The 15400-nt window shown below is 27.5% G+C and overlaps 1 protein-coding gene across 1 annotated transcript in view; it reads right to left on the bottom strand.

Moving 5' to 3' along the window:
- Positions 1–1016: 1016 nt before the first annotated feature.
- The window catches only part of LOC145849738 (sarcoplasmic/endoplasmic reticulum calcium ATPase 2-like), a 36327-nt gene continuing 21943 nt past the window's right edge, over positions 1017–15400 (bottom strand). Inside the window, exons 16-23 of the mRNA XM_082954780.1 lie at positions 13053–13204; positions 9223–9443; positions 8585–8787; positions 5906–5991; positions 5386–5519; positions 4212–4329; positions 3431–3548; positions 1017–2225 (exon numbers count right to left, since the gene is read on the bottom strand). Of these exons, the coding sequence (XP_082810906.1) occupies positions 2185–2225; positions 3431–3548; positions 4212–4329; positions 5386–5519; positions 5906–5991; positions 8585–8787; positions 9223–9443; positions 13053–13204 (1073 nt within the window). The 3' untranslated portion in view covers positions 1017–2184. The remainder of the gene's footprint in view (positions 2226–3430; positions 3549–4211; positions 4330–5385; positions 5520–5905; positions 5992–8584; positions 8788–9222; positions 9444–13052; positions 13205–15400) is intronic.

Below are 15400 nucleotides of genomic sequence, written 5' to 3'. Positions count from 1 at the left end.
AACGCTTTAAAAAGTATTAAACAAGATTTGTTGTGCAGTGTGTATTAATTAAAAAAACTTATCGGTTTTTCTACTTCTGGGATTTTAAAAGTTGGCCAATGAAAAGTGAAGAGCCCATAATTTAAAACTTATACTAGATATTCTGAAGTTGAATGTGATGAGCAAAAAAAAGAGTAATTAAAAGTAATTTTTCAACTTAAACTAAACCTGGGCTTATGGAGGCCATAGCTTTTTTTCTTCAAAGGGGGCCTAATCAAAACAAGTTTATGAAAATTGAGATCTTTTCTATTCGTGTAGAATACTAGTGTTGAACATAAATATAAGCAAATACATTAGTTTATTGTCTTCACCAGGGACCTTTCTATATGAAACTTCCTAGAAAAAGTTGCCGGCGGATCACAATGCATAGAAAATTTATCAAGAGCACTTGGTTAATGAATAAAATTCTGTTTTAAACCACAACTTTGATAAGAAATGCAATAATAAAGTTTTATTAAATATTAATTATCAGGTTAGCAGCCTAATTGTAGGTTTATAACCAGTTGTTCAATAGCTGATAAATACATAGCGGGCCGCAGTTTGCTACAGTTATTGGTTTCAAGTGTAACAGTTATAGTTCTCAAATTGGGTGTAATTATAATATTTATCAAACAATATTATATATATTGTAGTTCCATCATAGGACTGTTATTAAACCTAGTTTTTGGTTTGATTTTTGAAGTATGGATAATTAAATTTTTTTGGGATCTAAAAAAATATTATATCTTATCAAATTAATGTGGAAAATTTTAAATGCCATTTTAACTGACTACTGTTTGAGTTAAACTAGAATTACAAAAACAAAACTTTTAAAAGATATTTACAAAAATGTTTTTTGGAAGGATAGATTTACAAATAACGTTTTCTCAATTAAAATAATTTAATTTATAGTATCTAGGATTAACTTATACTTTAAAATAAACTAATATATATTATTATAAAATAATGAAATGTCATCAAATGCGTTCGTAGAAAGTTTATTGTTTGCGAGCAATATATAAACAGAACGCAGAAAAATTAATAATAATAACCACACAAATATATAAAACAAAAATCATAATACAACAAGCGAAAATAGTTTAATATTTTTTTAATCCATAATAATAGTAGTATGTGCATTACAAAAAAAAAGAGGGGATTTTATAAGGAAATAAAGAAAAATATTTAATAAAAAAAAAACTGGGGCTTAAGAAAACAAAATGGACCCCATAGAATTTCCTAACAACTCAAAAAAATGTTAACTTTCATTCAAAAACGCTTTTTATTTATATCAAATTACTTACGTTAATTCTTAGAAAGCAGCAAATTATTTGGGTGGATATTTATATTTTTTCAGGGTGAATATTTTGTTAAAACTTGCGTATAAATAATAACATGCATAAAACAGTGACAAAATTAGTTTTTTTTTACTGCAGAACTACCTATATATTTATTTTGAAAGCATCTTTAGTGTTAAAATTAAATTAAAATTTGCTTCTAATACTACTTATACTAAATTATAATACTTTAAAATATATTAAAAAATAGTAATTAAAACAGCGCTTAGTGTTGTCGATATTTAAATACCGGATAGAAAGTTCAAATAAATAATAGAAATAAATTTAGTATTTGTACAAAATATATAAAAACATTGAAGTACGCTCCAATTAAGATGAGAAATTTTAAAAGCAAATCCAAAAGAGTAAAACTTCTTAACCGAATAAAAAGTTTTTACTTCCCTTAAAACCGACTTGAAAAAATTCAACTTAAAAACGAGCCAACCCTGAATAAAAAAACCTACTTTTTTTACAAAAGTTCCCTTCAGATAAAAAATATTCGCACTTAGAACAGCGATCAAAAAAAAAGTAAAAAAAAAAATTTGGGGCACAGAGTGATATTAGTCCGATGAAAAACTTCTCGCCCCCTGAAGAAACTCGCTATATTTTCATTTAAGGGGATTTTTTGCGGTCGTGAACCCCCCAAAACTACAACGTAAAAGCAAGGCAGCAAACACCGGCCAAAGTTTATTACATTTAAAACTAAATTAAATTATGTGTGGACTATATTTTTAAACTTAGATACAAAGTATGTTTATTATTAATTAATTATTTATTTATTTAGCCGGCCGGTTATCAATTCTGCTTGCTTCACTTTTCTGCCTCCTTTTTATTTTGTTTTCTTGTCGGCGTCCATAACTGCATCGCCGACTGTTTGAAATAATAATTATTTAAATTATAATCATTTTAAAAAACATAATAAATATTTAATATTATTTGTTATACTTATTTATTATCTACATCACTGACAATTTGCAGGGTTGCCACTCATTTTTTCAAATTTTTTTCCAGGTTTTCCAAATTTCTTCCAGGTATTTAAAAGTACACATTTTTGGGTCTATTTTTAGTTTTAAGTTAATTTCTATTAAAGAAACTGTGTTAAATAGAACAAAAGCATTGAAAAGATACTTATAAGTTATTTTAAATGTGTTTTTTAATAAAAAAATTTTTGATGATGACAAAAATTCTTAATTATATGATAGATTTTTTGTGTCAAATCAAAATTTTACAACTGACAATGTTAAAGTTATTTAAAATTCCAGGTTTTTTCAGGATTTTTGATCAAATTTCCAGGTTTTTTGATCAAATTTCCAAGTTTTTTCCATAATTTCTCAAATTCCAGGTTTTTCCAGGTTATTTTAGCCTAAATTGTCAAATTCCAGGTTTCCAGGTAAGTGGCAACCCTGTATTTGGAAAAAGTTTATACATGAAAAATATTGTTTACAAGTTTTATCTCTTATAATTCAATTTAAAAAACCATTGAATTCGTTACATATTTGAAAATAATGTTAATGTAGTTATAATATTTACTTATATTAAACCTCTTCAACAAAAAACTAACTACTTCTGCTCCTGAAGGTTTTGAAACTCGGATGTTTGAAACTGCAACTTTGGTTATCTGCGCTATCTTGATTTTCTGAACTATTTTCAACTATATCATTTAAATTTTGTTCTACTTTATCTGTATCTTGCACCGGTAAACTCTCAATTTTGACTTTGTTGTTATCTAACTCTGAATTAGTTGAAAGCTCTGGATTTGACTGGCTATTTGATGCAGCTGAATTTTCTAAAACATTTAAACTTTTAACTGCACTGAAAACAAGAAAAACTATTTATACAACTAAACTTGTACTTGATGTGATACAACTAAAAGCTGAGAAAAAATATATTAGTACTGGCTTTTTTTACCATTTATTGAATTCATACATTTTTCAAATGCTTGGCTAATAAACTAAGGTTTTTCTTAAGTTATTCAAGTATTTATCATAACTAAACACCGTTTATCTTTGCTTTTTGTAACTTTTGTTATATATAACATTTCTTCAAAATAAAACTAAATAACTAAAATAATCAACCTTCAATGTAGTTTCTGGCGATGTATTTCAATCCCTCGTCAATGAAAATGACCGGTATCGAAATCTTCATTACCATCATCCATTCCGAGAAGGAAAGCGGGCAGATTTGGAAGATCATCTGTTGAATATTCAAATTATTATTCCAATTGTCAGATTGTATTTTATTTTTAGATAAAAAATTAAATTTGTACTAATCATTATCATAAATAGTATAATTATTAATAGTTTTCTTAATATATTTATCATTTGCTGCGCCTACAAGTCTATTCCATACCTGGAGGTTTTAAAACCTAACTATACCATAAGTTTAATTAAATAGACATTTTAAATATTTAGCTGTTACACAATAAATTGTATTCACCAAATACACTTGATTAAGACTAGCAGGCATGTATATAATAATTTATTAAAACTAACTGGCAGCTAGCTGTACATTAAACTTTATTAAATTAAAACTAACAGGCAATTATATAATCTTCTTTTTTACTAAAATTAACAGCTATATATTAATTTTATCTAATTAAATCTAACAGGCAACGGTTACAGCAACTTTGTTCAAACATGAAGGTTTTTAAAGCCTTCCCATACCAATAGTCTACTCAAACAGAAATAAATTTTAAATAATTATCTGATTCACAAACAATAAATTGAATTCACCAAATACACTTGATTAAAACGAACAGGCATGTATATAATAATTTAATCAAAACTAACAGGCAATTATATTTTTATCTTATTAAAACTAACAGGCAATTATTTTTTTTATTTTGTTAAAACTAACAGGCAACGGTTCAACGTGGAGGATCATGAAATGGAGGCTCATTGAAAGCATGATGGCACCGAGCAACCAAGGATTCTGCCATGGCGGCATTCTGTACAACGACTGGTTCTCCGATACACTGTATGAAAGAATTAATTTAATATATATATATATAACATGATTATTATGGTGGCAATTTGTACAATGATTGTTTCTCAGATAATACTAGGAAATTATTAATAATAGACATATATATACATATATATATATAATCATTTTTATGGAGGTGTTATGTACAGGGACTGGTTCTCTGATACACTGTAGAGATAATTAATTTGATATTTAAATAAAAAAATATACAACTTTTTATGGTGACATTCTGTGCAACGACTGATTCTCTGATACGTTGTTGAAAAAGTATTATTTTAATTATGATATTTATTTAAATAATATTATATCAAGGACTGATTCTCTGATACACTGTAGAAACAATTAATTCAATATATATATTTTTTTTTTTTTATTATGATGGCATTTTGTACAAGGACTGATTCTCTGATACATTGCAGGAAAGTATTAATCATGTTAACAAACACATTTATAATATTTTTTAATAGTGAAGGCATTTCGTTAAAGCTACTGAATAAGTAAACAACTTAAATACTATGGAACTATAAATCAGATCATTCGATTAAAAGTCAAATGTAATTAAGATTAGTTAAGAGTTAATAAAACCACAACATATATTAAAAAGAATTAAAAAGTATTTCCTTTCAAATTAAATTTAGTTTGAAATACTTAAGTACTTAATTGTGTGGGCTAATTCTGATTAACTTTAAGTTTAAGATCAGCAAAAATCAAAATTAACTTCATAAACTGGTTTAAGTTGTTATCTATAAATTTTATTTAAATTTTTTATCACAGATGGTAAAACTTTAAACTAACCAAATTTTAGTTATTAAGATCTAATACTAATGGAAGCAATTTAAAAACACTTAATCAATTAAAATTTTATCAATAGTAAAATACTCAACTACTTAAAGATTTTTATAACGACAAATATTTTTTTTTATAACTTACCTGTTCAATGCATTCAACATTTAAATAGCGAAAATCCAACTTAAATTAATTTTAGGGTGTTTGAATTTTTTTTACCTGCTACTAAAGGCATTTAATATTTTTTTTTATATGTTACCTGTTCAAAGCGTTCAACATTTCAATGGTGACGAGCACACTCAGCGCCATGGTCATGGGGTGGGGGTCTTCGAATATCTTGCAAGACAATCCCTCGAACATCTCCGGTTGGGTGGTGCATTGCATGTAGTGGGTCTATCAATATTTGTTAGTTTTTTCTTCATTTGTAAAAATAATTGTAAATATTCTTAGATACAAATATTTTTTTAACTAGTTTCAGTTTTTGAAAGAGTGTTTGACTTTTAACAACTAATATGATTGGTAATTTAAACTGCTAATCAAAAATTAAATCTAAATTTCGCAAACTCTAAGCTTGCTCATACAAAAACTTGAAAAACAAATTTAATGTTTTAGTTAAGACTTAAACACACCCTTTTAGTATAAAAAAAATAATTTAAACATACTTGACTTTTAAAACTAAAATTTAAACCAAGTCAGCTCAGCAAAATTTCATTCAACTAAACCACACAAGTAGCATACATACAAAACATGTAAATAAAAATAAATAAAATGAAACATACCAACTGCCACCAGGACATTTCAGGGCCTCCCTGCGCGTACAGGAACCACCAGGATGCTGCGAGGACGGTGGCGACGCCGACATAAGCTAAATAATAAATAAATTGAAAAAAAAATTATAAGTTCATTCAGGTCGCAGCAAGTTGGGTTTGATCAATTAGTAATTGCCAGATATGTGCAAGAAAATTATCATGTTTCTCTCGGATTAGTGGTATACAAACTTTTGCATAAATCTTTTTGTATCAAAATGTTTTTTTAAATAAAGTTTTTATTGATACAAGGGAGAAATATGACACAACTAGAGACCAACAACTCTAAAAAAATCTGAAAAAAAAAAATAAGTACAATTGTTCTGTGTTTGAAGTACACTCTTTTACAAACTATATTGGCTCAATTAAGAGTCAGACAAATATAAACATTAATTAACAATTTTGGAAAAATCCCAACAAGTCTGTACGAATAAATTAGAGCCGACATAAAATATCAATTAACATGATTTTTAGAGTGATTTAATTCTAACTGATAATTCTATTTTTATAAATTGCTTAACTTTATTATGTGATAATTTTTAAGTAAACATTTTAGTGTGTACTATTTACTTTGTAATTGAAACCATGACTAGCCAAAAATTAATTGGTTTTTAAAAATAAATTTGTTATCGAAATTGCACATAATTTTTAACTTAGACTGACATTACAACAAAGAAGAATTTCGTCAATATTTTATGTATGTTTTTCATTAATCCTAAAAATAGATGCATACAAGATACATTAGTGGAAAACAGCTTATTCTGTAGTTAATATAGTTAACATAAACAAATTAAATAAACCGCTTAAAACACCAACGCCAACGGAAAATTGAATTAATTAAGGAGATAAACAACTAAGACGCAAATTTGCATCGAGAATGAGCAAGATGGGGTTTTGCAAAGTATATGTAAAATATATCTGTTTTTATGTTTAAAATTATTTATTTCAGGAAAATTTTTCAAATGCTCAAATTAGCATTAAATAAACTTTTCATTCAAATTTCATTAAAGACAATTAAATTAGAATTCTTTTAAAAACGAAAAATAAAAAACAGAAAAGCTAAATATACAGAAAACGGTTTAGAAAAAGTATTCTAAATAAAATTACATCAAAACTTTTCACTGAAATATTTAGAATTCGGCAAGAAAAGTCTATATAGAGTTTAAATAGAACATTGACTGCTCCGATGAATAAATGTAAAATGACAAACAAGAATAGAGATTAATTCAAAACGACAACGATTAATGATTCAGACTGGAAGATGAATCACATTTTGAATAGAAAAAATTTCGCAAAACATTAATGTCACGACATTAATAAAAACATGCATTAATGTATGCATTGAATATTCATAAATATTAAAAATTCACACAAATTGAATTAGTCATTGCAGACATTTCATTGTTCTAATAATTTCAATGCAATCCGGTGCAACAATAGAACATTTTGAATGCAAATAAAAGCATAACGTATAACGTATTATAAACAATAGAAATCAAAGTAAAGAAAATAATGCATTCATGGTCAAGCATGCACATTTTCTTTGCTTATAAACAAATAACAAAAATCAATTTAATGCATTTTTTTTTCATATTCAAAGAAGGAAATACAAAAGTTTTGCAAATCAGATCAAAGAAAGTAGCAAAAATAAACCATGTCAAAATAATTGATCCAATGCAAGGCTAATACGGCATAACTGATTCATTCAATGGCCCAATAAATCCATTCATGTTTAAAATAAACCATTGGGGCTTAAAAGAAAACATACAGTTTGAAACCATTTTAATTGAAATAAACCATTCTTGTTGGTCAAAATAAACCATTTCAATTGAAATAAACCATTTTAATTGAAATAAACCATTCTTGTTTCTTACCACTTGCCAAAACGTGACTTGAGGACCGTTAGGGGCGAACATGATCCACCAAATAGATGCCCCGCATACAGCGACGCCAACGTACACTAATTTTTTAATAATAATAATAATTATACTGGTTTAATTGATGGTAAATAAATATTTCAAAGTTATTTTGTACTACGTTTGAAACTTTGTTCAATTTGAAACATGGTTTATTTGATGTCTTACATTATTTTCTTTGTAAGTACAGGGAGATTATAGAATGTTCTAAATGACTTTTTTTAATTTTAACTTTTTAGGCAGTTTAAAAAAAAACTTGTTAATTAAAACCTTTCTTTTTGTATCCATTTAAAAAAGCACCGAAAAATTATAAATGTATGTCAGCTAAAAATCATCAAACCAAACTTGCTGCAACTCGAGTTATTAATAAAACTGTTAATAATTCATACTTTACCAATGAACGACTTATTATACATGTATTTGCTATGAATTTAAATATTGCTTGTATTCAAATGTAATTCAAAATATTTGTTTTGTTTACAATCTTTAAATCTCAACTTATTCTCAAAATACATCAGATTATTATTTTTTAATTTGAATTGTTGTTAATACCTTTATTTTCATTTAACTTTTTTATAGTGTCATACTAAAGACTATTAAATAAATTATAAATATGTTTTATAATAAGTTTGAAAAGCAACCAAATCACTTATATTTTCATTCCAAACCTTAAAAAATATTTGACCAACTAGTAATTTTTAATAACTATTTTATAATTTTTTTATAATTGACAAACCTCCGACGACGCAGTATCTGAACATCAACCACGGGCTGATCAGGGTTTCCTTGGGCGACCTGGGGGTCTTTTCCATGACGTCGAGGTCGGCGGGGTTGAAGGAGAGGGCGGTTGCCGGGAGACCGTCGGTTACCAGGTTGACCCACAACAGCTGCACGGGGATGAGCGCTTCGGGGACGCCCAAGGCGGCGGCAAGGAAAATACTGTTGATGGGTAAAAAAAAGAGTTGAAATTAGCACTAAACTAAATAATATGTTTCATATAACTACAATGTTAATTAATTCAAAATTAAAACTTTTTCAATAAAGTTTTAGTTAACTGTTATGCTTTTGTATGAAACCAAGGCAAAGAAAACTTATAACAACTTATAACAATAATAATAAATTCAAACTTTCGGATAACATTTTATTTATTTGTTAGGCTTATATTTTAGCTATTATGAGGTTCTGTGTAAAACCAAAGCAAACAAAATACTGCAAGAGAATATAAGTTTAAAAACAGATTTAAGCTTTAAAGTTTAATTACCTTTTCTTAAACTTGTAATATAAATGGATTATGCATACATTAAATAATAAGCTACTACTTCTTTTTTTTTAAATACCTGAAACAAAATAAATAAATGCAAACAAAGTACTAACCAGACGACTTCACCGATGTTGGAAGATATGAGGTACCTGATGAACTGCTTCATGTTGTTGTAGATGGCCCTGCCCTCCTCAACCGCTGCCACGATCGAGGTGAAGTTGTCGTCAGCGAGCACCATGTCGCTAGCTGATTTCGCCACTGCGGTACCGCTTCCCATGGCGATTCCGATCTCCGCTTTCTTCAATGCTGGCGCATCGTTAACACCGTCTCCAGTCTGATTTTATTATATTATTATTTTACTTACTATATATGTTTTTTTTATTTATACAATGCGGGTGCATCGTTAACACCGTCTCCAGTCTGTATATCAGTAAATATAAGATAAAATATTAGATTGGAAATAGTATTAATTGCAAACGATTTAAGTATTCTATTTGTATGGAAAAAATAAATCAAACGGCAAACTTTAATATTATCACCAAAGGTTTAGATCTTTAGTTTGAAATTAAAAAGAATAAGTTTATATAATTTTTGATTTATTTGGTCGATGGATTTTAATTTGGTCAACATTGTTAAAAAGAAAACCCTTACAAACTTATAACTGTTCCGGTTTCATACAATACTGAAATACTCAACTTTGAATCAATAAATTTTTATCCAGCAAAATACTCCCTAATCTTTTTTAGAAATGTTTTCAATGGTACTCAAACATGCTCTGACAAAATAAAACTTATAATTGTCAATTTTTCGGTGGTTAAACCAAGTACTTTCAGAATAAACTATAAGTTGTTGTTGCGTTGGTCAAACTACTAGAAAAAACTATAATATTTCAAACTGATTAAAGGTTTTTATAAAAACGTTACAACAGAGACTGAAATACTATTCAAACTCTTATTACATACACACTTCGAAACTTACTTAATCTCTATGCAGATGCATGTATCGTTAAGTCAGGGATAATGCTGTATGACGTTCAATATGACGTAGTTAATGATATCATATTTAAAAAGTTAAACTGAATTTAAAGTAGCAACTCTTATTTATATAACAATTTAAATCTTTCAAACGTCACACACTGTCAATATTGACCCAGCTATGCGGCTCATATTAACATAAAATTAACCTTTTTATAAGCACATATGACGTCATAGTATCAGAAAAGAACACTATTTTTGTAGTTTATCAATACATACTAATATAGAGACCTATATTAAACTGTTATCCAGACAAGCATTTCAATATTATCCCAATTGTGACTACATTCACGTAAACTAAGCCATTTGACGTTACAAACTGACATAATTAGAAGGTTTACTGCAAATTTAAGTCGAATTGTATAATTAATAACTCATGTCCAATACTGTTTAGTTGGATTGTGTTCAGAAGATTTAATAGAAAAAAGCTGCGAAGTTTTAAAATTCTAATAAAACTAAAGCTTATGACGCACAAGAATAAAAATACCATGATGTCATACTTAGGGCAAAGTACAATTTTGTATATAAAATTCCACTAAAACTAATATTATATTTATACTCATTTTTTAAACAGTTTTCAAAACAATTTAGTGTTATTAAAATCAAGTAACTTTTACCAAACTTGATATAAATAATTGCCAACTTAAAATATAATTTTACCTATTAAATTGGGAGTTGATTAACCCGATTATATGTCAACTTTTGTTCAATATTTTTGGCTAGATTTCAACATTTTAAATAAAGAAGACTAATACAAAATTAACCACAGTGACTTAATTGAAATTAAAATAATGAAGTCACCTTTTCAGGGAAAAACAGAGTGAAATGTATTTAAAACTTAAGACCAAAACAAATATAACTTATCTACCAGACAAGGTTACTAAAAAAATTATAAATTCTGGAAAACTTGACCAAACCACACAATTAATGATCGAAGTTTCAAAGACACCACCAATAATTGTACATCCAGACAAAAACCAACGTGTTATTAAATCATTCTAAATATAACCGAATTATATAATAACTTTTGTCCGATGCAACTTATTTGGCGTGCATCCAGCATTTTAAATAGAAATTGATGTGATATAACTACCGCTAATAACCGTCGAGCTAATCAACAACATGTAACTTTGGAAAGCGCGATCCTTTACGACACGATGTTTCAACGGCCGTTGTAACATCACTTGCGATCTTGAGAGGGTTGAAAATATTCAACTTTGTCATCGTACGGGAATTTTGTTTGTTGGGTTTTGACGAGTCTGTCAACAAAGTTCTGGAGGCTTCAAAGCGCAATTAGCGCATGTTTAACTGGTTGGATTAAAATTTCATTGAGTGGGAACCCATTTGACTTTAGACATTGTGTTTCAGTAAGCATGTATTACTGTAGTTTGTGTTGTTTAAATCAATCGGTGACTTAACAAAAGCAGCACTACAGCTTTTTGATTGGAAAGAAATATAAAGAAAACAAACCCTTATGTAGTTTGTGTTCAAACGGTGACTTTACGAAAGCAACAACGCTTATTGATTAAAAAGAATTATAACACAAACAATAATTAGTTGGTTTGTTTAATTCAAACTGACTTTCAAAAGACTTGAGGAAACATAAACGTTGAATTGACGAAAGTTGTTATAAGTCATAGAGAAAACCAAACTAAAAAGTGGCTCAAAATATATTATTTTCTTTTATGTTGAGAACAGTAAATTAAAAATGATTTCGATGTTAATCGTGACTTTAATTATGAAATAGAAAAGCTTTAGGTTGAATGATAGGTCAAAACTTCAACACTTTAGAAGTAAATTGATTGTTTGAAACTGTAAAATTTATATAACGTGCTGGGTTAATTTATAAAACCGTTGATTACGAATTAATACGAAATTGGAAAATGAAATCATCTGTGTAATTACTAAGAAATTAAAGTGGCAAAAGATCAAAATATGACAATTTTATCTTATTAGTTTTAATCAGTTCGGGTAACCAAAATTAATCAATTTATTGAAATTTGCATATTAAACTCATAGGATAAACTTTACTCATTTAAACTTTGCCTGTTGTTTTTCTTTTAATATTTCCCAAAACTAATTAATTTTTATTGAACTTTTATAAATTCAGAATTAAAATGAATAAAAAAATATTTTGAACGACTATACAAAATAAATTATCACGGACGAACAAAAGTTTTGCAGAATAGGAAACTGTAAAGGTCACGTTTGTTTATAAAAACAAAAACATGCTATTTATTTTGTTTTATAACAACAAAATATGCGCCGAGATAATTGTTGATATTTTGTATCGTTGATGGTATTCTTTGCTTGAGATGGGTTGCCTTAAATTTTCATTTTCTTATTGTACAGAACAGTTTGCATCACTTAGAAAATGTTGCCATAAAACTAAAGACTATATTTGATTTACACGTTCTAATCTTAAAAAAGACAATATGAAAATACATTCAATAGCAGTGTTATGCATTGTATTTTTTTATAACAATAAAAATTAAATACACGAACCACGGCAGAGACATGCATATATTTTCTATATTGTAGTTTAATTTATTTTGTAACATTAAAAATCAAATGCTCGAACCATGGCAGTGATATGTATTTTTAAATTAGTAAGTATTTATAAGTATTTACAAACAGTAGCAGAGATATGCATTGTATTTTTTACTTATAAAAATACAATACAAAATACTCGAACCATGGCAGCGATATGTATTTTAAAAGTCTTATGTTTTTTTTTCCTAAACAAAAATAACAATCAAACAAACCATGGCGGTGATGTCGCCGTTTCTCTGAAAATACTCAATGATTTTCAATTTTAAAGGCAATAAATTGCACTTAAAAATGGAATTTTCGCCATAGCAGTAATTAGATTTTTTTCCTTGTAACAACTAATTAACTAATAAACGAACCATGGCGGTGATGTCTCCGTTTCTCTGCAAGTACTCGACGATTCTGCTCTTGTGGGCCGGCTCCACCCTGGCGAACAACCTGGCTCTCAAGCACGCCGCCATCTGCTCGGAAGGCTCTAGTTTGTCAAACTCCTTACCGGTGTAAGACAGTCCTGATTAAATTATAAGTATTAAATTTTTATATTAAGACATAAGTTTAATTTTATTTTTAAAAGGAAAACTGTATGACATTTCTGTTTGTGAGACACTCAAAGTTAGAGGTTAAAGTCTAGTTTGAGTTAAGAACTCCTTACCAGTGTAAGACAATCCTGTGTTAGTGATTAATTTTGAATCATAATTTTACATTTAGACATGATTTTAATTTATTATTTGAATATTAAAAAAATAAATAAAGCAAAACAATTTAAAAACCCAATTACTACGTATTCAGTACAAATTTTTATTACGTTTGTGAAATATTATAACTATTATGTTTGTTGTCATAAGTTTAAAGTTTATGTGGAATGTAGTCAGTTAAATCTCAGCGTTTGAAACTATTTTCAATAAAAATGGTAAACACGGTTTCGACGAACCCCTTATTCAGTGTATGACATTCTTGATTGAGTGATTGATAATTATTATGGTAATAGTGAATTAAATCTAAAAAATTGTGAAACATCGCTAGTGTACCTTATTGGTTTATGACAATCCTGTTTATGGAATATAACTTTTAAATGAATTTTTAAACTGTAAAATAATTTATAAAATAAGCATTCACAAGTTAGTAGTAATAGTTGTAACAATTTTTAAGTAAAACCAAATTAAGTCATTCAACTATTTATTGATTAACTTGCTTCAAGACATTTTTTACTCAGTCTAAAGCTAAATTACCCATTTGAAATAGAAAAAAAACATCAAAAAGGGAAAAGTACATATAGAGAAAACATCAAGGCAAATCAGATAGATTTAAAATTAGCAAAATACTCAATTAAATCTATCAAAATAGGGAAATAAAGTAGGCTAATTTTAGATTAAAAGAGAAAAGTATTAATTAGTCAGTCAATAAAATCTATATACTGAAAATATATACTGAAACCGAAATAATACTATTTAAAACCACTTCAAAAAAAATCAAAGAAAACCGTCGCATTAAAAACACCACATCATATTGATGAGATAAAAAACATTTAGAGAGTGACCTTGCGAATATCAAATATATATTAAGCCGGTCAATTAGGCAGTGGTCATTCGCGCGATATATAGGTCGCTGTGACGTCATAATGAAATTAACTGTTGCGCAACACAAAAGTCGGTGCTTCTGCTGTTTGTTGGGGTTTTTTTAACAAGTGGCTTTTTTTTTGGTATTCTACTTTTTTTTAAATAGAAATACTCAAAACCTTATATAGCTGATAACATTTTTTTCAAGGTTTTAACATAATTGATTCAACTAGTTTAGTATTTTTACTTTAAAAGTTTTAAATTACATTTACGATTATCAAATCGCTTTTATAAAACCACTTATAATAAATAAGAATTGTTACAAAATACATTTAAATAATTTTCTGTTGCATAAAAATCGACATCAGGAGTTGATAAAACAAAAGGTGGGAACTTCCAAAGCTTATGATAAATTAAAATTGAATTAATTTTATTGAATAAATATATTGGTTCGTTTATTTCTGTTATCTAACTGCTTAAAATAAAAAATAATTTTGTTTATATATTGGAATAATAATTCAACAACCGCCGGATGGCATGCTAAAATTATCTTCTATTTTTAGCAAGTTTCCGTAAATAGTATGTTTCTTTAAATTTTTTTTTTCTTCAAACAAAAATAGACTAACAAAAATAAAATTATTAGTAAATTTTCGACTTAATTGTTGGGTTTGGATATATGTAAACAAACAATTTCGCTCAGATTATTCATATCGATTAAGTATGTTGTATTGTTTGCTCAGAAAATACAGGAAATAAAAAATTGAGACAACAGGCGAAATTTAATGTAAACAAAAAAGTTTCAATTTTCCACTCGAGACGGGATGAGATACAGAAATATTTGTTATTTAAAATTTAAGACAAACAATAACGTGCGTCACAAAATCATATGCATGGAAAATTGAAACGATATTTCTCTTTTGTTGTCTCAAATAAAATACTTGTTTTCCAATAAACGTATATGAGTAATATTTTTCTTAAATTTCTAAATAAACTATGCATTTGATTTTGACTGTTATAGCTACGTCCAAATGTTAAACAGGCTACTTTGATTTTAATACACTTAACTAATTTAATTAAAATATTTTTTAGCCTCTAAAACTTATATAAAAACCGACCAAGTTAAATTGTTACATCAATTTTTAAATCATATT

This window comes from Thalia democratica, chromosome 2, assembly GCF_965202585.1.
Source record: "Thalia democratica chromosome 2, ktThaDemo2.hap1.1, whole genome shotgun sequence".
Taxonomy (NCBI): Eukaryota; Metazoa; Chordata; class Thaliacea; order Salpida; family Salpidae; genus Thalia; species Thalia democratica.
Note: the sequence above shows the minus strand (reverse complement) of the source record. Positions and strands in the feature narration are given on the sequence as shown.